The sequence below is a fragment of the Agelaius tricolor genome, unplaced genomic scaffold, assembly GCF_023055355.1.
Source record: "Agelaius tricolor isolate 1412-34295 unplaced genomic scaffold, bAgeTri1.0.p SCAF_2, whole genome shotgun sequence".
In the NCBI taxonomy this organism is placed as follows: Eukaryota; Metazoa; Chordata; class Aves; order Passeriformes; family Icteridae; genus Agelaius; species Agelaius tricolor.
In genome coordinates this window covers 11,190,432-11,215,697 of record NW_027269262.1, presented here as the reverse complement: position 1 = coordinate 11,215,697, position 25,266 = coordinate 11,190,432, and the positions used below count along the sequence as shown (strand labels likewise).

The following is a 25,266-nucleotide window of genomic DNA, read 5'->3' as shown; positions in this document are numbered from 1 at the left end:
GCGCTCCCGGCCCCGCGCGCGGGGTTCGCTCCCGGCCCCGCGCGCGGGGTTCACTTCCGGCCCCGCGTCTCCCCCCGCCCCCTCCCAGCGGCGGCGGCAGCGAAGGAGTTCGGAAGTTCAAAATGGCCGCCGCGGCCGAGCCCGAGCAGCGACCGCCCGAGTAAGGACCGGTTGGAGGGGGGGAGGCTGCTTGCCCTGGAGCTTTGGGGAGGAGGAGAAGGGAGGTGGAGGGAGAAGCGCGGGCGAGGGGACTGGGGAGGCGGGACACACACATGGGACGGGGACGACCAGAAGCGGCCCGGGTGGAAGTGGTGAGGGAGGAGGAGGAAGGGGGTATGGAGAGGAGGACGGGGGAAAGCGGCCGCGCCGGGGGAGGGGGGTTGCTGTAGGAGCCGCTGGCTCGCGGCGAGGAGGCCTGGCGGGGCCTGGGGCGTCGGATCCGCCCGTGGATTCGGGAGGGCCGCGCGGGGGGAGGGGGGAAGGGAAGCGGCGGCGGGCGCGTGCCCCCGGGAGTCCCGCGTGCGCCTTCCCGCCCTGGGGGTGCTCCCGCCGCGGAGAACCGGGATTGCCGCCGGTGCGGGGGACGTGGAACGAGGGACGTGGGGCGGAGGGATGCGCATCTTCCGCGTGGCTGCGAGGCCGCTGCTGTCCGCCCGGGCGCGCAGGGCTCGGGCATCCCTGAGGCCGATCCGGGCCGGCGCTCCCGGGATCCCCCACGCCACTGAAAGCGTGCACACCCCCCCTCACACTCTCTCCGAGCCGGGCCGGGGGGCTCCGGGCCAGCGGAGCTGCCCTGGGGCCGCCGAGCCGCTGCCCGCCCTGCGGCGAACCCTCCTTCCCTCGGGCCCCGGCCGCTCTCGCGGTGTGGAAAGTGCCTGTGCTGGTAACAGCAGAAAGTGATTTGTTGCCGCCAGCCCCTCCTTCCAGCCCTCGAAATGACTGGCAAGTGCCGGCTCCCGTTGGGAAGCGAAGATCGAGCTGCCGCCTCCCTGCCGGAACGGGGCTCCCGGGCGTGCGTTTTCCAGGCGCCCCGGTTTGTGCCGCGGGGTTTGGGCTTGTCCACACTCTCCTGAATGAACACAGTCTTCTGGAAATTCTGCTGGGAGTTAACGATCTAATGCTTGCTCTATCCTCTTTACCGCATTAATATTTTAGCCATATAAACTGCTTTCTGTGTCTTTTTCTCCTTAAAAGTTTTGATTTGAGGCTTGATTTTTATTATTTATCCTGGGAGTAGAAAATGGGTGAGGAAAAGCAGTGGGAGTATATGTGAGCCGTGTAAAACACATGCTCATGGAGAACAGCGTTTAGTATTGTAAAACGTTAAGTGATAAGGTAGAAGCTGATGACAGGACCCCTGTATGAAGGAAGAGATGGGTGAAATCGCTGCACATCCTTATGAACTTCCTGTTATTCTTCTCCTTGAATTCAAAAATAGGAAAAAGTAGGGCTATAACAAGTTCATGTCACAGTTTCTCTCTATTTAAAGCCATTAGCACCTAAACATGTAGACATGCCTCATCACCTTCTGAAATATTCTTAAAAGGCTTTCTCATCCATGTCATTATATCTCTGAAGCATTTAGTGGAAGTAAAAGTTTATCCACAGTTTAATAAAATTACTTGAAATAAATGTATTCCCTGTACATGAAGAAAACTTGAACTGTTTCTTGCACATTAATCAACCTAATGTTATTGTTGAGCTACAAAGACAGCTGGCAGTTGTATTGGCAGCCTGTAGTGGCCTGAGATGCTGTTGTGGTGATGTGTCTTGTCTGGCACCTTAGCTACCAGCTGGCTTTTCCAGAATTTAGGATGAGGTTATTACATAACTCCAAAATACATACAATAGCAAAATAACTTTCTTAAATATTTTGGTATCGCTTTCTGCTGTTAAGAGAAGGAAGACTTACCTGGAACAGCTTGAACAGATGCAATTTGTATTGTATTTAATATTTTTATAATGTCTTGAAGTACTTTTAATGTGCTAACTGGGGACTTACACAGGATCCTGGATCCAACTAAAAGAAATTTTGAAGGGCACATAGTTCTCATAAATTTCTCCTTGTTACATTTCCCCACTTAGGTCACAGACTTGCTCAGGATGGCAAATCCAAGTTGAAGAAGTTTTGCATTTAATGCTTCTTCTTTTTTAAACTTTTTATAATGCCAAGCGCAAGATTAAATAAGCTCTTTTTAAGCCACTTTTTCCTCCTTTGTTCTGATATTCTTTTATCATAATGGTGTGGAGTGTCAGGGGGTAGCAGTTAAGAAAAACACCTTTCTGTGTGCCTTGAATAAACAGAAGTAGTTATAAAAACATAAAAGACAAGCAGCATTCTGAGTTAAGTCTCTCAATATTTTATATTCTTAACTCTAACAGTCTGTTCCTTTTGGACATTAATCAATTCATAGCACTAAAGTTTTAAAAAACAATTTTAGCCAATAATTTAGTCTACTTTGCAGAAAAGTCAGCTTTATTTACTAGTACAGGTATTTGCCTTAATCAGGCAGGAGAGAGTAAATGTGCACTGCTTCAGATCCTGTCCTTAATTAGGAAGATACTAATCAAATTCATAGTGAGGTGCTGTCCTTTAGGTCTGGCTTAGAACATCTCTGATACATTAATTGGATCAGATGATTGATCATATTCTTCAGAAACAACTGAAACCAGTAGAGTTCAGAAGATATTCCACATTTCTGTAGACATTCACCCCCCACTCCTGACTGTCATGTTTGGGGGATTTCTTTTCACCTAATGAGGCTTAGTATACATCAAAGAGCTATGCTTAGATATTAAAGTGGCAACTAGTAAATTTCAGAGCTGTTGTTTAGATGGGGTGAGTTTGTAAAAAGATGAACTCTGGCACCTGTAATATTATTTCAAAAGGCAAATGTCTGTATTAACAGACAGTAACTTAATTGATGTTCTGAAGGAGATCGGGAGGAATTGGCTAAACACTCTAAAAACCCCCATCGCTAAGCCAGTTTCAGTGGCTATGGAAGATAATACAAGGGAATGTGTAACATCAGGACTGAATTTTATATTTTTTAAAGATACTCTTTGGAGAAATTAAATTCTTAGAAGAAACACTCTATGTCTTTATTTTAATAACCTGCTGTATTAGTTTCAGCAGTTTTGGTCAATGGCATTTTACAGGTGTCAAGATTACCACATTTTTTTGAAGCTACTAATCTGCTGCATACTATCAGAAAGCTGCTCTGAAATTAGACTTCCTTAATTTGTCCCATTCCTCAGCAGCGTTTCTTGTATTGCATAAATAATATAAATCTGTAAGAACATTTCTTGAACTTCTTGAACTTGAACAGGTGTGTACGCTTAGAGAAAAGAATTGCAGCGAAGAGAGTCAGCTCTGGATGAGATTTTGCAAGGAGGTTTTGTAAGGCAGTCAGCATCATACCTTGAAATAAATTTTGATCTTTGTAGCACAACTGTTTTCTGCCACTTGAAAATACTTGTAAAAGGCATAGCTTGGGTTAGGCATTGGAGTGGAGCAGATAGATGATGATGTACTACTGACAAATAAATATTCAGCACTGTTGTATGCTATCAAGAGATAGATCAGAATTGAATGTAAAGGTGTAAGCATTGATTCCATCCACACTTTGGGTTTTATCAGTGCATTTGCTGTCTGTTCCTTCTGTACTACTTCCTTCTGCAGCCATAGCTGTCTGTTCCTAAGGAAGTGTATCTGCTGTTATAACTTACTTTAATTACTGGTACATTTTTAATTCTCCCAAAGGTAGATGAATAAATGCCAGTTAGTTTCTATCATAAAAGGCTGTCTATTTAACATGAGATAAAGGACTACAGTGAGTTTACAGTACTGATCTCTTTGTTTCTTGCAGGGTTGAGGATGCTGAGGCATCCGAGAAAAGTGTGAATGAAGAAAATGGGGAAGTGTCAGAGGCAGACCAACCTCAGAACAAGCACAGCAGACACAAAAAAAAGAAACACAAACACCGAAGTAAACACAAGAAACACAAACATTCTTCAGAAGATGACAAGGACAAAAAACATAAACACAGACACAAACATAAGAAACATAAATGGAAAGAGGTGGCTGATGCCTCTGACAAAGAAGATGGACCAGCTAAAAGAACTAAAATTGATTTTTTGGCTCCTCTGGAAGACTTAGAGAAACAAAGAGCATTGCTGAAAGCTGAACTTGAAAATGAATTAATGGAAGGAAAAGTCCAGTCTGGGATGGGATTAATATTACAAGGTTATGAGTCAGGATCTGAAGAAGAGGGGGAGATTAATGAAAAAGCACGAAATGGAACAAGACCTACAGCAAAGTCAAATACTAAGGGGAAATTAGAACCTGTGGACAATAAAACTAGTTCCAAGAAATCAAGTAAGAGTGAATCAAAAGAAAGGACTAGGCACAGATCTGACAAAAAGAAATCCAAGGCAGGAGTTGATGGAGTAAAAGAGAAGACTACTAGAAGCAAGTCAAAAGAAAGGAGGAAATCCAAAAGTCCTTATAAGAGAAGTAAGTCTCAAGATCAGACAAGGAAATCTAGGTCTCCAATACTTAAGAGGAGATCTCAGGAGAAAAACAGAAAGTCTAAGTCTCCTCCAGAGGATAGAAATAAGGCTGATGATAAAAGTAAATCAAGAGACCGCAGAAAGTCTCCAGTTGTAAATGAAAGCAAAAGCAGAGATCGTGGTAGAAAATCTAAATCTCCAGCAGAACTAAGAAGCAAATCCAAAGATAGAAGATCACGGTCCAAAGATAGAAAACCTAGGAGATCAGAGACTGACAAAGAAAAAAAGCCAATTAAATCTCCTTCTAAAGATGCTTCTTCAGGGAAAGAAAACAGGTCCCCTAGACGACCTGGCCGCAGCCCAAAGGGGAGAAGCTTATCTCCCAAGCAGCGTGAAAAGTCAAGAAGAAGCAGATCCCCTCTCTTTAACGACCGTAGATCTAAACAAAGCAGATCCCCCTCTCGAACCCGCTCTCCAGTTAGAAGAGTGAGGAGTAGATCTGCAGAAAGAAAAAGGAGAGAATCAGAAAGGAGGCGTCTTTCTTCTCCCAGGTAACTTAAAGGCGTCATGAGCCACCACAAAAATGTGTTAGGAGATGAACTATCTTCTAGTTTGGAGTTTATCTCCTCATTTTGTTCAGAAAATAGGTAATAAAAAAGGTACTCAGATAGTACATTATATCATGAGCTTCCTTTGTATGTATTCAGGTTTTTTTAAAGACTATTCTTCCCAGCTGTCAGAGGTGCAAATTCATCTTGTGGTTGTTAAAGCGCTAAGTCATTTGCTGTTCACACTCTTACTCGGAGCAAGTTTTGTAACTGTATTCTCCTTTTTAATGCTGTTCGGATTCAGAATTTGGCTACTATTTTGATTCTTTGTCAGTAGTTCTGTTGCTTTCTGAAACTTCTGTGGAGTGAGAATCCTCTTCAGTGTTACATATTAGTGTTGGCTAAAAGTGGGTAATTAACCCCTCTTTCCCCTCAAAAAAAGCCCTTATGACAGAGTCAGTGTGTGTGAATGTAAGCCAATTTTTATGTCAAGATGTCCTTCTCAGAGTTTTTTTTCCTTCAAAATACTGTGGATTTTCATTTGCTAGTGGAATGGTAATGTTGCTTTGTTATTGGACTGCCATCTGTAATTATCATATTGCATACACTTAAAGGAGAAGGATGGATAACTCTTTATTGTATTGGTGTAGTCTTGGCATTTTTTAAAAAAGATTTAGCCTATGAAAGCAGTTACCTTGACATTTGAATGCTAATAATGCCTGGGTGGCGAGTTTCCAAGAAGAGAACAATATGAGTGTGCACGTTTTTGGAAGTTAATTCATTGGCTGTAAGAAGTTTAAGAGTTAGAAAAGTTCAGCAGTGGACAATAAATAATTTAAAACTTTGTATCAGGGGGTTTAGTTTCACCCAGGCTGAGAACTAAGAAATATGAATTTTAAAATGAATTGAAACCACAAAGCTTAGTGAATAGGCACCTAAAAATGTGAAAGTTTCAGCCTGAATCAATGGAGATTACTCTGGTTTCAGGTATGGGGTATCTTTGGGTACTTTGGAGAGTGGCCCCAGTGATGCTAACCCGATCAAGCGAGTATTGTAAATGCTGTCAGTTTATCAGGAATGTGTTGGCCCAACCACTGAGTTTTTCTGGCATAGTAGTTGACTTTTCCTCTGCAACGTTTTGCATCTTTCAGTTTTCATTTTTCTTGACAGCTTGCATTGCAGCCAGCTTGAATTGGTTGTCTAGACACCTATTTCAAGTGATGCATGTGTCTAGAATTTTGCTGTCAAAGTCATACTTCTGTAACTGCGTGGTGAGCAGCATGTGAGTGGGGGACTACTAAAATATTTTCTGCTGGAGGTGTTTGCAGATCAGCAGGAATAATCTTTCCTTGTAAGACATCTAAATTAATTCCACCTGTTTTCGGGTTTTAACTACTTGTAATTCCTCAAACTGCCAGAGAATTTCAGGAGCTTTAATGAATAGTTTTAACAAAAAAAAAAATCCCAGTAATTTCATTTTTCAAGTTTGTTTCCAGTGTTCTAATCTTGTAAGACAATTCTCAGGTCTTTGACTGAAGTTACTCATTATGTGATGTTACTATGAATTTTTAATCATCTTCCACTTTTCATCTCACCCTGGTGATCTCTGAACTAATTTATTTTTTGTGATTAGATTTTGGCAGTACAATGGCTCTGTTAGTCAGGAAGCCTGGAACTCTTCATCCTGTGCCTTTTTATGTAATATTGTTCACAGGAACATGATATAAATTAATTGGGCTAAAGGTATTGGCCTGTTCCAGCATTTGAGTACAGTAATTCCTTGTAGAAACTGCCAGTACTCTGCATACGCATAAATTTTCCTTTTGCCTCACTGTTTACTATTTTGCATCAGTTCTGTATGTCTGATCATTGTCTCTAGTTAAGGTAATTGAAATTGATGTAGCAGTCTCAAAAACTAACGAAAAAAAGTCGCAGAATGAGTGGAATTAGTCTTTCAGACCTAAGATATTTTGTTCATTGATGAGATATAACAGCTGTTATTCCAAGTTGTTCCAATTTAATTTAAAAAAAAAAAAGGAGCAGGAAAAAAATAGAGTAGAAACATTTCCTTTGAAATAGGGTGAAACTATTTTCTGATTACTAATGCAGCTTCATAAGAGTAGTTGTTAAATTTATAATTTATGTTCTTTCTAGTTTTTGACTGACCTCTTGCTGTCATGCAGTTAAGCTTTTTAATCCCATCAAGGATTTTTTTTTCTTGAATAATTGTGAGAATAATCTGTTTAGTCAAGAATAAAGACATTTTGAAGAGTGTATATAGTATCAGACTTGAATTATTTTTTAATTTGAGATGGGATAGTTTAGATTTTAGTTAAGAATTCTAGTTTTCATCTGCTGTTTTAGAATGTGTGAAATGTTGTAGTGCCCAAATTGAAACAGGCATTGTTGTCAGTCCTGTGAAATAGCATGATCCTAAGACTAAGTTTCAATAGCATGGTGGGAAGTTGGTGAAATAATTCTCAAGAATAAGAGTTTGGGGTTTATGTATTGTTTCAGTACTGTGTCTGGTAAATGTGAAAACAGGCCACTGTTTATGTAAGATCTAAACACAAGCTTTGTTTTAAAACCACTCTTAGCTTGTTGGTAGTAATTAATGAGCTGTTTCCAGAGTTGTCCTGAGCTAGAGCTCTGCATGGGCACACACTTCCCAGGATGGGGACAGACACACAGGAAAGGCAGCCAGCTCTGCTGGCTACTTATCCTTCCCTCCCTCAGAAGCCCATCTGGTGGTCCCTCACCTGCAGTAAAATTTTCAAGTGAGTTTTTAGAGGGAATAATTTATTTGTTTTCAGCTTGCTCCTGATTTTTACTACCACTCTCTTCCTCTGTTTTAAGGACACGGACCAGGGATGACATTTTGTCTAGGCGTGAAAGATCCAAGGATGTCAGCCCACCCAGCAGATGGTCCCCATCCAGGAGAAGATCTCGGTCCCCCATTAGGAGGAGATCTCGAACGCCCCTTCGACGAAGCCGATCTCCCAGGAGGCGGAGTAGATCTCCTCGGAGGAGGTAAGGATACCTCCTTATGTGATGTTAAGTGTATTTTGTAAGATATTACAGGAAGAATAAGGATTGCTATCATATGTGTAAAGAGACCATGTTTGGTTTTTTTTATCTATATTAATATGTGCTAGCACAGTTAAATTCATTTTGTCCTCCATTAATTAAATTGTTTCATTACTTGGAATCATTTCATGTCTTACTTTTCTGAAAAGATTTTCCTTCTTTTCTTAAAAACAATCCCCCAGTCCCAAATCCAAATCTCTTGTTTTTATCAAACAGGGATAGAGGCCGGAGAAGTAGATCTCGCCTTCGAAGGAGGTCCAGGTCACGTGGTGGCCATAGACGTCGGAGCAGAAGCAAAGTTAAAGAAGACAAATTTAAAGGTAGTCTTTCTGAGGGCATGAAAGCTGAACAGGAGTCTTCATCAGATGAAAAGTAAGACTATATTTCTAACTTACACTGATTATTTATAATCTGCAGTTCCATTGATACCAAAAATGTACTAACATTTATCTTGATGCTGTAGTTTTGAGTTGTCACCTAAAACCATAATCATATCTTTGTACTCGTGGTCTTGTCCAATTATTGTTGTGAGAATCTGAAAAACTTTGGAATATGCAAAAAATACCAAGACCTGTTGGCTAGTGGGCAGACCTGTGGGGAGGATGTATCATTAGGTTTTTAAATTCAACCTGATCAGGAGCTTTTGAAAACTTTTGGCCTGCTTACTAAAGCTTACTGCTTGAGGAAAAGCTTTAATAGCTGAAAGGATTAACTGCTGTCTGCAAATTGTGTTTATATTTCCTAAACCTCTGCCTATTTAATTGTGTAAGAGTATGCATTCTTAATGAAATTATTAAGTAAAAATGATGCTGCAGTGAAAAGGAACAAGGATTTTTTGTTTGTTTGTTGTCTTTTAGAAGAGGGTTGTTAAATTGTTGGCAATTAAAATTATAGAATGCAGAAAGTCTCAATGAGATACCAAGAGATAAGTTTTCTTTGTAAGGAAATGTAAATATATGCAGTGAGATACGCTGCATTGCTTTCTGAGTCATTTGAACAGCTATTGTTTAATATATTCTGTGCTTTATATGGCAAGCAACTGCACTTCGTAAAATTCAGTAGATAATGATATGTTTATGAAGTCATATTAAAAAACCATATTTTTGTAGTCTTGAAGACTTTGATTTGGAAGAAGAGGATGAAGAAGCAGAGATAAGACAAAGGAGATTACAGCGACAAGCAATTGTTCAGGTACATGGTTACAGGAACTGATTCTGTGTTTTTAGTGTAAAATGTCAGGGTAATGGAAGGCTCTTTGCCTATTGCTGAATTGCAATAGTAATGCCTATTGCAGTATTTTTCCAGTTAGTTCATTGTAAATGTTAGTCTCTCTTAAACTCTATGCTTCTATTGTCACAGCATTACTTTTAAAACTGAAGTGACTCTTCTGTGAGTCATTTTTTGCTACAGTTAAACATTCTCTGATGGCCTTAAGACATGTTAAAAATGTTCTTCAGTTACCTTTTTCTGTAGGTTTTCTCCCTAGCTGTATCACTGATACAATAACATCAGTGTAACAGTAAGTTATATATCAATTAACCTAACCTGGTCAGTTTGTTTCAAGTAGAAGTTGTCCTTGTCAATTTCCAAAATTATGTAAAGCCATTGTCATGTTGTCCTCCCTAAAAGTACATGTGAATTGTATGAACCCCTTACTCCAGTAACAAGGTAACAGTAATCACAAGTGTAATGTGTGATCAAAACCCCTGAAAGAAGCTGTGGCCAGAGGGGGTGTCACTGTACAGTACGAGTCAGCTATCTCTTTTCAAAGGTGGGATTTGGCACACAATTAGAACATAGTAAGCAAAATGTTGTAGTGTATTTATGTAGTATCAGGTACAAAATTACTGGCTTTGATGTAGTGCTTATTTTAAATAGCACTAAAATTCTGTTCATGGTTTTATGCAAAGCCCATTGAAAAATCCTTCAGAACTATGACTGAGCCAAACCATATAAATTCTTTTAAAGACTGGTTACACCTGATGTTGGTGCAGGCTGGAAGCAAATTGCAGAGCTGAATTCCCTAAATGGAAAAACCTCTGCTTGTATGATTGAATAGTTCAACCTAGACAGCTGAGTAGTAGCAGTATTTCTAAAAATCATCTTGATTTTTACCTTTTGGGATAGGAAGTGAGGTCTGTATAATTTCATAGTACTTAAGGGTGACAAAAATTGAAAAGATGATGTTTGAAGTTTTTTAATGCTTCGGAAATTCTTCAACACTAATGAATAAATAGGATTTATAGTTCACATTAAAAAAACTGAATCTAAAGGCTACTTTTCTGTACCATAACACTAATAAAACTGGGAAATATTCTAGAATGTAGGCTATAAAATAAGTATTTTTCATCAAAGACTGTATTTCAGTGTTTGTGTGCCAGGATGGTTTAGTAATAAATTTGTTGCTGCTCACATTTTGTTGTGCATAACTAAATAGTTAATATTCAGTAATAATTGTTTTTACAGAAATGTAAAGACCTAAAGAATACACATTAATATTTCAGTCTTATGGTCTGGACTGTGGTGCATTGTGACAAATTGAGTTTTCAGAAGTTATATCCCATTCTGAAAATAATCTGTTGTCTTTATGGACATAGGTGATTATGAAAGCAAAGATTAATGTTTCAGCTGAAAGCTCAAACCATTGAGGGGGTGGATATGAAAATGTTTAAATTGTGATAAATTGTAACAGTGAGATTAAAAACTAAATTTCTTTTTAGAAATACAAAGGCCAGACAGAAGACAGTAACATATCTGTACCATCTGAACCGAGCAGCCCTCAGAGTAGTACACGTAGTCGCTCAAATTCTCCTGATGACATCCTAGAAAGAGTTGCTGCTGATGTTAAGGAGTATGAGCGGGAAAATGTGGACACATTTGAGGCATCAGTGAAAGCCAAGCACAACCTCATGACAGTTGAACAGAACAATGGTAAGATTCTGAAATCTCTCTAATGCAGTTTATGAAAGCTCAGACACTTGGCTTAGTTTACTTATATACTTCCAGACTAGGAAGTAGATTGACTTTTTGGATGAAATTTGTGAACGTTTTCGCAAATATTATGGTGCTTAAAACATCGCATTAAAATAAAGCTTCCTCATCAGGAAGGATAATATGAGTGGAACACGTTCTCTACATTTCTGGTAACTCTTAACACAATTTGTGCTTTACATTTGGAAGAGCAAACAAGGGTATCTGTCTATATGGTTAAGAATTACCCTTCCAAATTTTTCTTTTCACTCAGGCAAGTTGTTTTCTTAGAAGCTTAGTATAGTCCTATACTTTATTTTGTGAGGGTTGCAAATTATGCTCCTTTTTTATACTTTTTTTTGGTCAAAGCCACTTTTACAGAAGAATATAGGTGGGTCTGTAGTAATTTAGAATGATTAAAGCTTTTGAGAGTCATTGCTAGTAAGTCCATTTTAGCAGCATAGCTAATTGCTCAAATGGGTATTTTCTTTCTCTTCCCCCCGTCATGTACTCTGTTGTACAGCCATGTTGAAATGAAATAAATTTTGATAAAAACCTGCCTTTTGCCAGCTGTACCAAAAGGAGCACGGTAGATCTCCCAGCACACCCTGTAGTATTGAAAGTCTGCTGCTTTTTTTTGTCTTTTGAAAGTGGATTACTGTAAATCTTCCAAGTAGTGAGAGGTGTGTGCAGTTGCTGTGTGGTTCTATTTGAGCTAGTTTAAGCTGCTCTGGTTTCTCTCTGCTGTTTAACTGCAATAGCAATGTTTAACGAGGGCTGTGGAGCCTGCCCAGCCCCTCTGAGGGCGAGTTGCAGTTAGCTTGTATTTCATGTCCTGTGCCACACCTGTCTTTGGGGGCTAAATGCTCTGTCTCTAGTGGATGCTTCTCTTCAGAGTAATAAAGCTGCATCTCTTTGGGACTGCTGTACTGCTCTGTAGTTTATTCTGGCGTTCCCTTGAGCTGTATATTTTCAGATTGTTCTCCTGCGACATTGGTGAAAAGAATGGTTATAGAGCTTTCTTTGCATACCACAAGTTTAGGTTTATTATGTCTAATAGACAATGTGTTTTTCCTATTTTGTCAAAGCATGTACTGCTCCCTAACTTTGTCTATTAAAGCATATGAAAATTTAAGTCTTAACTACCTAGGCGTTTTCCACATGTAAAAAAGATTTTTAAAGTTACATTCACATCTGGGTGGTAGGTTTCTGGGTTGGAGGTGGCTGTGACAACAGCTGAAACCAGTGGGTTACCTTCCTCTGTAAGAGTAAATTTTTATTTCTATCCTGACCTCTTATAGGGCCAGAGTAGTAAGTTGCTAAGAAACTAGTCAATAACTCATTGTAGGTAGCCCAGTACAGGTAACTGGACCTAAGGAAAACTTGGAGGAAGTTTCTAGAAGGGTCTGTAGCTCAAAACAGTGGTATAAACTGCTTCCCCACAAGTGTCAGGTGGCAGTTCTGTACCTAGAAACAGTGGTATCAGCATGCTGGATGATTTTTTTTGCTGTCAGATTTCAGTCTGCTTATTTGGTATGGAAGGGGCTTGTGCATCACGAGACCTGAAGCCTCTGAGCTGAATTAACTGTTTATTTTTCTTCACTGCATAGTGAAGGGAGGGTCTCCAGTTTACCATGTTCATGGAGGGCTGCCATAATGTGTGCATGAATGAAATAGTTTGAAGTTTGCTTGCTTTTACTAATGTGTACTTAATTTATATTTCTTTGCTTTTATCTTATCAACCAAGTAAAATGTCTTTGGAATTTAAAGATGATTAAAAGGTGAGAAAGGGATTATTTTGCCCATAACAAAACTGTTTCTCTTTAACACAATAGTAAACATTGTGTTTGAAAAAAGCTGCACACTGGGTCCTTTTTAGCAGGGTTGGAGAAAACATTTTTCAAAGAAAGAATTTCTGGGCTTTACAACTTTGGCTTTTGGTAAAATATTTCATGATTAGCAGAAAAGCCTGAACTTGTGTATTGAAAACATGACTGTATTTTTTATATAGACACATAGTAATTTTATACTTCTTTATATACATATATATATATATATATATATATATATATATATATATAGTCATTATTTGTAGGGAACATGTAAGTATGGAGTTTTTTCTTTCTGCTATGCTTACTTGAAAGCTGTTGCACATAGTTTTAAAAAGAGATATAAATTTTTGAGTTGTTTGAAGAACTTAACTAGTCTGAGTTTTATATTCTAGAATTTGAAATGGTATTTGCTAGAAACATTAGTAGAGCTACCTGTTTGCCAATGTACTGATCTTAGACTATGTTGTAAAGATACCAAGTGCCAAATTATACTGGCTACAGAGTTATCATTTGACATCTTTTTCATGTTGAGTAATCTGAATTTCATTTTAAGGTTCGTCTCAGAAGAAGCTGCTAGCTCCCGATATGTTCACAGAATCAGATGATATGTTTGCTGCATACTTTGATGTAGGTAATTCTTGGAGATGAAATGTATGGTTTTTTTTCTGCTTGATTTTTGCTAAAGTCACTGTCACTTGAGGGTTGTGAGAACTTTGATTTGTAAAAGCACGTGCTGCTAAGTGTCTTGTGTGTTCTTAATCTTTTGGTCAGCCAAGGCAGGCAAAGTGCTTCTTAATTAGTATTTCAGTGAAATAAAACCTGCTGAAATTAGTGGCAATTTTACAGAGTTAGCAATTGGGGAATTTACCTGCTGTTTGAATACAATGGCACATGGTAAAAACATGAATCTATTTATAAGTTCAGCTTTTTATTATTGTTACCATGTTGCATGTTCTAAATATGAGCTTTTTCCAGAGATTCATGTGTGGTTAATTAAAAAATGTGTAAAATACTGTAATTGGCTAATGATGCTATGTTGGAGTAATCTGGTGGTTTGTTTGGAGATTTTTTGGCATGAAGAGATACATTTCCTGGTTTTACTTTAACACTTTTTCATTAGCTTTTCTCTAAATATGCTGCAGTGGCCCTCAGGTATTGACAGTCCAGTGACTACTTTTGAGACTTTATGTGCCATTCTCTGTAAGTCCTCTGCGTTGTTGCTGATGCACAACACTGAGAAATAACTGAAGAACTTTCTTCTTAACTTAAACCAAAATTAACTGGAGAATTTTTATGACAGATATAACACAGGCTGTGGTTTTACTCTAGTAACACTAGTATCCCTCTGACCTGGAAAAAGATGAATACTTGAAGGGTAGTGTGTGTGTGAGGGTGCATTTTTAAAAGTTCAGAAGTTACAAGTGGGGATTTATATGGCTTGTAAGTGAACAGCTCCCTCTTCCAGGAACTGTTGTTCAATTGAAGATAAACTTTACTACTCACTGTTTTGAATTTGAGGTTAAAATATTGTCCAGTCTGTTAAGAGCTGTCAACAGCAGTTGTAGAAGTGTTATGGTAGTATGTATAACAGTATGAAACAAGTGGCATGTAATGAACAGAAATTCAAGGCTTAAACAGTTGTGCTTTCCCTGCAAACTGCTGAACTTTTTTACTATAAACTTACTAATAAATAAATAAATAGTCTAAATAAATAAATAGACTAAATAAAATAAAAAAATAAATAGACTAAATAAATAGTCCTACTCAGATGGTCCAAAATGTGCATTCTGATGTGACTTAGATAAATTCCTTGTGAATATTAATTGAAACTTTGCCCATTTATGTTTAATAACAATAGTTTTGTTGGTGGATCTCATCCTCTTTCTTTGCATCAGTCTTTAGATACTGGTATGTAAATAACATTAAGTTGTTTCTCTCTCCTGCAAGATAAGTGTGTTTGTATTGTGGAGAGAACAGTTTTTCAGGAGGGAAAAAGGGCTTTGGGAAGTAAACGTCAAAGAAAAATACAGAGCACACAAGCAAAGCTGTTACTTTTCTTTTTATTTCAGAGTGCTCGTCTAAGGGCTGCTGGGTTTGGAAAAGACTTCAAAGAAAACCCCAATCTCAGGGATAACTGGACAGATGCAGAAGGCTATTACCGTAAGTTATGTTTGTCTCTCTGCAAGGACAGATAGAGTGAGGGTGCTGAGTGAGGGTCCTCATTATAAAAGTATTGAAATGTTGTTCTAATGTAGATGTATCCCAGATCCCTCTCTGAGTGTGTAATATAATGGATGAAACAAGCATGCAGGTCTTAACCTCAGTTTTGAAAGGACTCCAGACTTAGAGACGCACCCTTTGTTCCCCATAATTTCCACAAAGCTAGATGATAGAAAACATTGTGCACCATGAAATTAAAGGATATTGGCTATTTGCCCTCATATTTTGTAATGATAGAGAATGGTTTATTTTTCTTGAAAAGTTCCATTATGTTAATCCCTTGTAACTTGAACTTGCTTGGTTGTATCCCTCAGGTGTTAATATAGGTGAAGTTCTAGATAAACGTTACAATGTCTATGGTTACACTGGTCAGGGAGTCTTCAGCAACGTGGTGCGAGCCAGGGACATGGCCAGAGCAAACCAAGAAGTAGCAGTGAAAATCATCAGGAACAATGAACTTATGTAAGTAATGGGGATTTTTGATGGTAATAAAGCATGTGGAATAGTTGGAAGTTTTTCATGGTGTGATTTGAATCTCCCTGTTTCAAGTGAAGTAACAGATCACAACTGTGATTCCTGCCTTTTCTGCTAATACGAGCCAGACAATGGGAAGCGCTTCAGGACTATGTATCCACACTTCTTTACAGCTATCACAGGAAGAAGGCTATTTGCATTTTCATCAGGCACTTTCTCTTTTGCAAAACTGCAGGGAACAGTGATAACAAGAAACAAGGTTACAGAATTACAAGCTAATTCTGAGTCCTACATTTCTTGAGGGGGGAGTTGTGAAGTGTAAAAATTTTATTTTGCTGGACCAAATCTATTTGGCAGGCTGTGGGTTGGATCCCAGTCAATCACCTGCAACTTAAAAAAAATCTCCATACATGTAATTATTTTTGTATATTTTCTAAACATTTGAATGTATATAAGATACATAAAAAGAGATGGTACTCTCACTGTTGAAATAAAAAAAGAGGTCTTTCAGAATGAGTGAACATTAACAAGTAAGATCTCTTAAACTATGTCATTTGAGGACTTGACTTGTCTACAGTACTTGTTTTCACCATCTGCTGCAATATTTATACAGTAATTTCTTGTGTCCTCTTCTGTAAATGACAACTTAAATGAAAATCTTTTCCATGTATTTTACCTTGGAAGTTTTAAAAGTTGTCTTATTGTGTGTGTACCTGGATTGGTTTTAGTTACCTGAGTAAGTATCCAGAAAAGTTTTAAAGGCAAAAGGGAGGGTGATGAGCTGTTTTAGTTTGGTGAGTTGTATAGGTAATAAGTTTGGATGTGTAATTGAATCCATAGTCAGTTCAGTTTAAGTCTTTTAATACTATTGTATGTGGTGAAGCACTTTTTTAAACAAGTAAACTTCTCAGGTGAGTGCTGTTTGAAATTTGTCACATTACAGGACAAAATCCAGTTTTAGCCTTAGATGCAACTGAGAATGTGGAAAGAATAATTAGGTTGCAAAGGTACAGCGAACATCCAGGAATTAAATAAACTTACCTAGTGTGTAGTTCCTGACAGCAAACCATTGTTGTGATTTTGGTTTTTCAGCTGTGGTATATTAAGTATTGACAAGACACTTCTCATTCCTGGATAATTATAGCCACACAAGTGAATGTTTAGGTTTAAAAAGATATTAGAATCTAACTGATTTTGTTTTAGAGTCACATTTCTCTGTTTTCAGGCAAAAAACTGGCCTGAAAGAACTGGAATTTTTAAAGAAGCTCAATGACGCTGATCCTGATGACAAGTTTCATTGTCTACGGTTGTTCAGGCATTTCTACCACAAACAACATCTCTGTCTGGTATTTGAGCCACTCAGGTAAGATGACAAATGTTTGGGGTTCTCTGTAAAAGGTAAAGTACTACTGTATGTTCTTTACCTGTCTGGATTTGGCTGTTGTTTTGATACCTTGTTCTAGTGCCAAGATTCAAGAATGCAAGGAACTTTGAAACAAAAAAAAAAATGTCTCTGGGCACAAATTCACAGACTACTGGACTATTTCTGATTTATTTTTAGCACTGCTGTGAATTTCCTGCCTGGAAAATATTTGAAACAAGATAATGTATTAAAGATGGTTCATCTCTCTAGTACTGCTCTTAATGATTTTTTGTGTATGTCAGTATTTTTATTAGTTTTCATAATTCTTCATTTTAAAGGTTTGTGTTAAGAGGCATTCCTAGAGAGACTGAAGAAATGCTGTATATTCTGTAAAGAGTACACATACAGTAACAGCCTTAGAGAGAAAGTTGTTACAGTGATTCTTGCATGCTCACTTTCTGTTCAAGTAATTAAGCTCTTGTGACAGGTTCATTGTTGATACTGTTTTATGGTAGATCAGATGTATTAATTGCCTTAGTCCCCATTCCTACTTAGAGACATCAGTTGTTAAAATCCTAAGTTTTCTGTGTATGTCATATTTTAAGTTTTGCCATATTTGTGGTGAAAATAAGTTATGTACTCCAACAATTTTGTGAGATTACTATCATATTTCATTAATGAGCTGTAGAACAAATTATTCTCTTGTGCTATCTTGATAGCACACTTCTTATGTCCAGTTATGTTTTTGTCCTGGAATGACGGTCTTTTTATCTGCTGCTTAGGTCACCAAAAAAATCTCCTCAGCTTTTATCTTTTGTGTGCTTCCTTTTTCATTTATTTCTGGAGAAAATTAGTACAAAGGGTTTACAGTTGTTAAGAAAATTCTGTGTGTGCGCAAATAAATTCTCTCATATAAATATCGATTAAAGATATAATCTGAATTAAGTAAGTCCAGTGTAGTAAGTAATTACACAGCATAAGACAGATCTGACTGACCAGCCTTTTTATTTCAATTCTGTAGCTCACAGAGTGGAAAGTTGAATGCTACGTTTCTCAAAAAATATGTAAAGCTAACTAGTTTGTTCAAGTTTGTCGTAGAATTTAGGAGGTCACTGTCAGTTTTTCTGTTAAGCTTTTTCCAATTCTTTTTTTCCCCCTTTTCCTTAACAGTATGAATTTACGAGAGGTGTTGAAGAAGTACGGGAAAGATGTTGGACTGCACATTAAAGCTGTGCGTTCCTACAGCCAGCAATTGTTCCTGGCTTTAAAACTTCTTAAAAGATGCAATATCCTACATGCAGATATTAAACCAGATAATATTTTGGTAAGTAACGAATAATTCAAACTCTCTTTTTGCATGGTCTGTAGCTTAAAATGAAGTATTTGCAATTCATATCATTCTGTTAAATTAGGTGAAGTCAAATTTACTGAAAATGTTAAGGGTTCACACTTTGATATAAAATGATATTGTGATATAATAGTAAGAAAGAAATACAACACAGCATCTAATAAAATCTTTTTCAAGCAAACATCTCCTCCTATCTTTATAGAAAGCAGACTTTCCAAAGTAGGACAGTGTCTTACAGGAGAATTATTTGAAATTTTCCCATCAGTAGTTGAGAGATGTTTTTGCTTTCTGCAAAATGGAAGCAGATTATTTGAGTCTGAATGGAGATTTTGTTTATGTAAGTGAGATGATGGGGAAAGGTCCTTAATGCCTCTTTTTTGGTAGGGCATGAGAGCTACATCAGAGAAATCCAGTTTCCTTTGGTTTTTTTTGGACATCATCCCTGTGAGAAACTCAGATTTTTAATTTACCTAAAATGTTTTCTTACTATTATCTCAGCAGTAAAACCTGCTATGTAAGCATGAGATGTGAATAATACGCTGTTTTATAAGTGGTACTCTGGATACTGGAGTTGCATGTCTAAATCAGTAAAATTTCAATACCTAGAATGAAATCTGGGTCCACCAAGGAGGTTTTGTACATCCTTGAAAGTACATGAAACTGACCTTTTTTTTGTATTTTGTAGGGTCTGAAGACATTAACTCTCACTTTCATTTTGAGCAAGTAGTATAATTTTCTTAGAATATTAGAGAGGAAGGAACTTCCAGTTTAAAGACTGAATGTTTTTCCTGTCTCTGACTTAAATGTGTTGTCACTTTTACAGTTCTGTTATCAATTCTCTCCACAAATAGTGCTAATGGATATTTATGTTCAACTTGCAGGTGAATGAGTCTAAAACAATACTAAAGCTTTGTGATTTTGGCTCAGCTTCACATGTTGCAGATAACGACATCACACCTTATCTAGTTAGTAGATTTTATCGAGCTCCAGAAATCAGTAAGTACGTTTTGGATTAGCTACATCTATCACTTGCCAGCAAGTGCCAGAACTAGCAGATGAAAATTTGACTTGAATTTATTCTCTAGTCTTAGCAAAACATGACTCTGAGAATATGATGGCTTTCAAAAATTCAGACTTTGAAGGCATGTTCGTGTGACCCTTGATGTATGTTGGTGATCAGCTCAGTGAGAAGTCACTCTGATGGGTTATAGTTATGTTTCAATTTAGAGGTATTGTTCTGACTTCTTGGTTTTTGCTAATTTAAAGCTGATCAGTTTAGGTGTTAGGTAAAAGCCTCCCTTTCTAAAACAGGGTACTTCAAAAGCTAAAAGGTTTATGTCCTTCTTTTATGGTGGCTTTTTATTCCCAAGAGCAGAACCAATATAGTTTACAAATCAGAATTTTTTCATCTGTCTGCTTTTGTGATATTATATCAATGTCTGCCTTTATGGAATTAACTATAATTGCTCTGTTTCAGTTATAGGAAAAATCTATGACTATGGTATAGATATGTGGTCTGTAGGCTGCACATTATATGAGCTTTATACAGGAAAAATACTGTTTCCTGGCAAAACCAATAATCATATGTTGAAACTTGCCATGGATCTCAAAGGAAAGATGCCAAACAAGGTAAGAGAAAAAAGTCCTTAATATATGAAACTACTCTAATGTACAGTAGAACATACAGTCTTTGTTCTCCTGGAATTCTGTTTCTTATCATATACATTTTTTTCTTAACAGTAAATACTAGACTTTACTCTGACTGTGTAATTTATACTGATATAAAATCTTACGAAGTGAAAGTATACAGCTTCTTTTTCATAGACTAAGTATAAAGTGAAAACAGAAACCTTCTAAGCACTCACCTGAAAAAAATGCGTAAGTCAATGAAAGATACTGTGTCCTTTTTCAAAGGGTTTGAACTGTATCTTTGTATTCAATCTCAACATCTCTTCCTGTCCTTTGGTATTTTTTTATTAGTATTAAGTTACTTACGTTAGCAAATTAATATACAGTGATGTTAATTGTGAAATGTGTAAGACACAGAGAACTTGCCTGAAACTCTTGCCTTTTCCTCATTTTTCAGATGATTCGAAAAGGTGTGTTCAAAGATCAGCACTTTGATCAAAATCTCAACTTTATGTATATAGAAGTAGATAAAGTGACGGAAAGGGTAAGTCCTCCATGTGTTGACTAACCCATGACTTTTTCCAAGCTTTCCTACTACATGGTCTTTCAAATGTACCTTGGCTTCCTAATTAAAAACAAGATTTTATAAGCTATTAGAAAGTCCTTTTGCAGCAGTATGGACAGATTACATAGTTATAAAATGGCCAAAGAGATTTTTTTTTTCCTAGGATGTAGGAACACGATTAAGAAAACTAAATTTAATCTGGTAGATATACAGGGAATCTCCATATAATCTGTCCTTAAATTAATAATAAAAGAAATTCTGCCTTTATTTTGTAGAAGGACTTTTAGTATGATATGGTTATATTGTATGAAGTCACTATTAATTTTGGTATCATTTTGACATTATATCTAAGAATCACAAAATAGTGGTCAGATTGGGGAGCTTTCCATGTGGACTTCCATGTTCTGAGTTATGGGATGTTAGGTTCATGTGTGAACCTGTTTTTGTGGCCTCCCCCTCCACAGTGTTTTTTCCACTCTTTTCTCTGCACATGACGATTTTATGAGGCCATATGGGGGCAGGTTGTTGCTGCTGAGGTACAAGACAAGGCTGCTGAAAAGCTGCTGCTGAAGCTCTGTAGAAGGGATGGATAAGGGGTTTGTGCTACTTCTGTTCTACAAGGCTACCATTTCTGTGTTTGTAGGAGAAGGTTACTGTTATGAGCACCATTAATCCAACCAAGGACCTATTAGCAGACTTGATTGGGTGCCAACGACTCCCTGAAGACCAGCGTAAAAAAGTGCACCAGCTTAAGGACTTGTTGGACCAGATTCTAATGCTAGACCCAGCTAAACGGATTAGCATCAACCAGGCTCTGCAGCATGCCTTCATCCAGGAGAAAATTTGAACCAGATGAAGAAGTTCAAAGGGTTTGATTAATTAAGATACAAAGACTGAAGAAATTTCACAGCAGTTATTAATGTATATAAACATAAATATTTCCCCTGCAAAGTTGAGGAAGAAATGATACATTTGAATTAACATCAAGGCCGATATTTCTTTTAGAAATGTTAGAGTAATTCTGTTTTGTGTCTTATGTGAAAATTTTCACTGTAGAACTGTTTTAATTGCCAAGACTGCACAAAAGTACAATGCTAATGTATATGGTTGCAGTTCGTATATATTATAAAAAGAAAAAAGCATCTGTTATAAAAAAAAGAAAGAAAAAAAAAAAGAGAGCAGTAATACTGGGTGGTTGATTTGTTTTTAGCAGACTTGGCTTCATTTTTGTCTTTACAAAATGGCCAGCATAAATGCTGTTTATATTCACATTTTCCTAGGTGTGTGTGTGCAGGCCACAGCAGCATGCCCTTGGTGTAGTCAGTGCCGAAGGGGGTCTGTTCCTTCTTGAGCCTGCCCGCAGGGATGGTCTCCTCTTTTAAAGCAGGTTGTGTACAACTTTCAGTACACTGAAGGTAAGCTAACCCATCAACATCACCGGTGTTTAAGCTGTTATTTTACTGGAACAACTGACAAATGAGAGACAATAGCATTGTGGCAGAATTCCCTGCATGTTTGAGAAATGATCTTGTTTTATTTTCTGGCATTGCAACTGTGGCATAGTTACAACTTCTGTTCTGTTCATCACATTTAAAACTGGGAGAGAGCGCACTTGATGGATAGAGCGCCTTCAGTGTACTGTTTCTTATTACTTTAGTTTTTTTAATCAACTTGCTATAGACTTTGTATACATTTTGTTAAATACAGTTCACTATGACATAGAACCAATACTTACAGAAGAGTTTTCATTTAGTTATTACATATGTTGGGATCTCATTCGAAAGACCTTATATCTAAAGGATAGATAGACAACATAATTTTTAACTATTTGTATGTCATTTTGAAAGTGTACTGCTTTATGCTAAAAGTGTTTCATTTGTTCATTGTTTTCATTATTTGTGATCATGTTGTCTTTCAATACAGGCATAAACCTTCCACTCTTGAACAAAGCAGCTGCTTTTTAAAAGCGGTAATTGCTTCTTTACCTTTTATTTCTTTTGTAAATGAAGCTTTTCTTTAAGAAATGTGACTTTAAAGTGTTGTCTCTTGCATAAAACAGTTGACACTTACTTATTGTAAAGTGAAGATTGTTCTGCTGCATGTAAAGTGGACCATGCAGATTTCTGTATGTTTTCAGTATGCATCATTAGATAATAAAGTCTTTTGTGAACAAGGCATTTGTAGCCATTTTTAAAAGAATCTGTCTTCAGTGATGGTAAATCAGGTAATTTGTAAGACCCGCCCCTGCATTTCCTATTAATCATTTAATTAAAGGGATTATTAAATGTTATGATCTTTGGGAGAGCTATAGGCTATATTAATTGGATATATAATTATCACTGCTTAAAAACAAAGCAAAAAACCCTACAGATACTGTCTGTCTGCTTTCATTGTAATGAAATTATTCCTGTAGGACATGGGATTAAATTCAGGCTTTAACTAATGTTTGTGCTGTTTTTCTCACTTTTCCTTTTTGATGGTGCTGAAAGAGAAAAAAGGAAAGCGAGTCACAGGCCACTCAACGCCTACTCCATGGGTCTGATTTGCTGAGACACCAACTTCACCTTCCTAACAAGGTTATTTCTGACAGCATGTGTAGATAAACATTTAGCAACAAGTTAAAAGAGCTTGAGACAATTGAGTTGGTTATACAGGGTGAGGAAAACAGAAACAACCTTTGCAGGTCCATACTGCTGTTTTAATGTTCTCTTTGACGATGTTTAAAAGTTCATCTTTTCATTTTTTTATTAATATATTCTGACAGGCTGTGAAAACCCCACTGGTTTCACGTACTTTATAATACTTTGAACTAAGAAGGATTTTTGTATCCATCTAGGTACATAATGGCAACAGTCATGCACTCTTAGTGCACTCAAGAATGAGGAAAAATGCCACAAAGCAGGTCATTCTGCTGGTGGGGAGTACCCCACCGAGGAGGTGTAATGAGCTAACTACGAAAACAAGCAGGAGATGGGTGATTTTGTATACCTATTTGGAACCTTCAACCTGTCTCTTCTCAATTTATATTGTAAAATCCCTAATAGAAACCAATCTCTCCCTATTTCTACATATTGAGGTATCTTTTTCATACAGGAAATGAAAGAAGTTAGCTTTCATGTTTAGTGAAACACTAGTTGCTTGCTAGTTAAATACAGCAAGTGTAACTTGCACTTTTACAGCATAGGCAGCACTTCTGAGGGCACTTTTACACAGATGTAGTAATAGCTTATTCTTTCTGTTGCTTTGTACTTTATTAAAATAGGAATATGAAACAATGAATGAGTTGGTGATACAGAAACAAAGCAGTAGAAAAGATGCCCCTTAATGCCTACAGAATTGTTTTAAGCTGCTCTGGAGAAGCATAAAGTTGCTCGTTTACTTGTTCTTTGTGTTGTAGGTGCAGCTCAAAAGAAGATGAAGGCTACCAGAAGACATGAACAAAGGTTTCTGTCCTATAAAAGATATGAAAAATATTCTTCATCTAGTTCTGTCTTAATCTTTTAGTTTCCAGCTTTTCAATTTAGAATTGATTAACACTGCTGCATTACTGATAATTCCTGAAACATACTTGCTGTATTAAAATTTGTTACATAGATTGTTTTGTTTCTGGTTGAAGAGATTTTTTTATTGCAATTAAATGCAGGTAAACTAGCATTACTCTTTAAATGTAGTTTTCTTAAAATGATAGAATAAGCAGTACAAAATCTATTATATTTAGGAAAAAAACAGGCCATTATATTTGGTTAATGTAAATGTGTTAACCAGAAAACATTTAAGCAGGTGATATGCTTTTTCCTTTATCTTCAGTAGTTTCATAATTTATTTCAATTCTGTCAAGCTTAATTATCCACACAGAGAATAGCTGGCAGGGGTTATTTAGAAAATAGTGGATTTCAGTCCCCCATCCAGCTGACAGAAAACTTCAGTTCTGGCTTCAAAAACCTCTGGGCTTGAGGATTTTTTGACACAGTTAAGGCCCCTCTCCAGTTTGGGCAGTGCCTGTCCCTGTAGCCTGAGGTCTCTGAGGAGAGTAGCTGGCTGCCACTACAGGCAGCTGAATTCATGGATATGGCTGGGTGCAAACAGAACAGCTGTGCAACAGAGTGAACAATTTCTCAGCTTATCTAATAGGGAGGATAACTTACCTTTTCCTCCTGAGCACACATTTTTAATTTATGTCTTTGCTAGAGGTCCTACATATAGAAGGTTTGGCTAAATCTACTGTGCTGATTTCTGTTTCCTTCTCCCTCATGGTGACAAGGCGCTTCACATTTAACAGACTCAGTTTTCCAAGCCTTCCAAAAAAACAAGATTCCAGCCCTGTGGAGTTAGAATATGTTTTTATTACCTTGGTGTATACTACTTAGTTTAAAAATTAATTACTGTTCAAGAGTTTTTAATAGAAGATAATGATTCCTTTAAAACCTTTTTAATAATACTTTATCTCCATACATAGGGTAAGTGGCATTAAACCTCTGAAGAACCTTTATGTGTATATTGACCCCCATACAGAAGGCAGACCAGACTGTGATACTGCTGGAGATAGAGGGATCTTCTACAGCATGTGTAAAATTGTAATGTGGGTGGAGGATGTTGAGAAGTGGCAATTGCTTGAAATTAATAAACTATGCTTAAAACTTGCCTTCATCCTGTCTTCTGTTCTGCCTCCATATTCTACTGCAAAGCTGTATCTATTAACAACTTTTGAATGCCCTAGA

At 37.4% G+C, this 25,266-nt stretch overlaps 1 protein-coding gene across 2 annotated transcripts; it reads left to right on the top strand.

Annotated features, from left to right (window-relative positions):
• PRP4K (pre-mRNA processing factor kinase PRP4K) lies at window positions 1-25,190 on the top strand. Of its 2 annotated transcripts, XM_071452744.1 has the most exons (19): window positions 1-160; window positions 3,870-5,063; window positions 7,917-8,090; window positions 8,364-8,519; window positions 9,257-9,338; window positions 10,868-11,078; window positions 13,503-13,576; window positions 15,019-15,109; window positions 15,484-15,631; window positions 16,869-17,006; window positions 18,177-18,330; window positions 19,236-19,350; window positions 19,832-19,983; window positions 20,441-20,527; window positions 21,192-21,963; window positions 22,472-22,517; window positions 23,038-23,124; window positions 23,946-23,991; window positions 25,005-25,190. In XM_071452744.1, the coding sequence occupies exons 1-15, from the start codon at window positions 123-125 to the stop codon at window positions 21,393-21,395; spliced, it is 3,018 nt and encodes a 1,005-aa protein (XP_071308845.1). In that variant the 5' UTR covers window positions 1-122; the 3' UTR covers window positions 21,396-21,963; window positions 22,472-22,517; window positions 23,038-23,124; window positions 23,946-23,991; window positions 25,005-25,190. The 2 variants fall into 2 exon arrangements, with proteins under 2 accessions (XP_071308845.1, XP_071308856.1); XM_071452755.1 differs by having other exon boundaries at window positions 21,192-22,517.
• The last annotated feature ends 76 nt before the right edge of the window (window positions 25,191-25,266 follow it).

Coding starts and splice junctions, on each gene's coding strand:
- PRP4K (XM_071452744.1), top strand. CDS start 123: ATGGCCGCCGCGGCCGAGCCCGAGCAGCGACCGCCCGA. Junction 9,339..10,867: donor AGCGACAAGCAATTGTTCAG/GTACATGGTTAC, acceptor ATTTCTTTTTAG/AAATACAAAGGCCAGACAGA. Junction 13,577..15,018: donor TGTTTGCTGCATACTTTGAT/GTAGGTAATTCT, acceptor TTTTTATTTCAG/AGTGCTCGTCTAAGGGCTGC.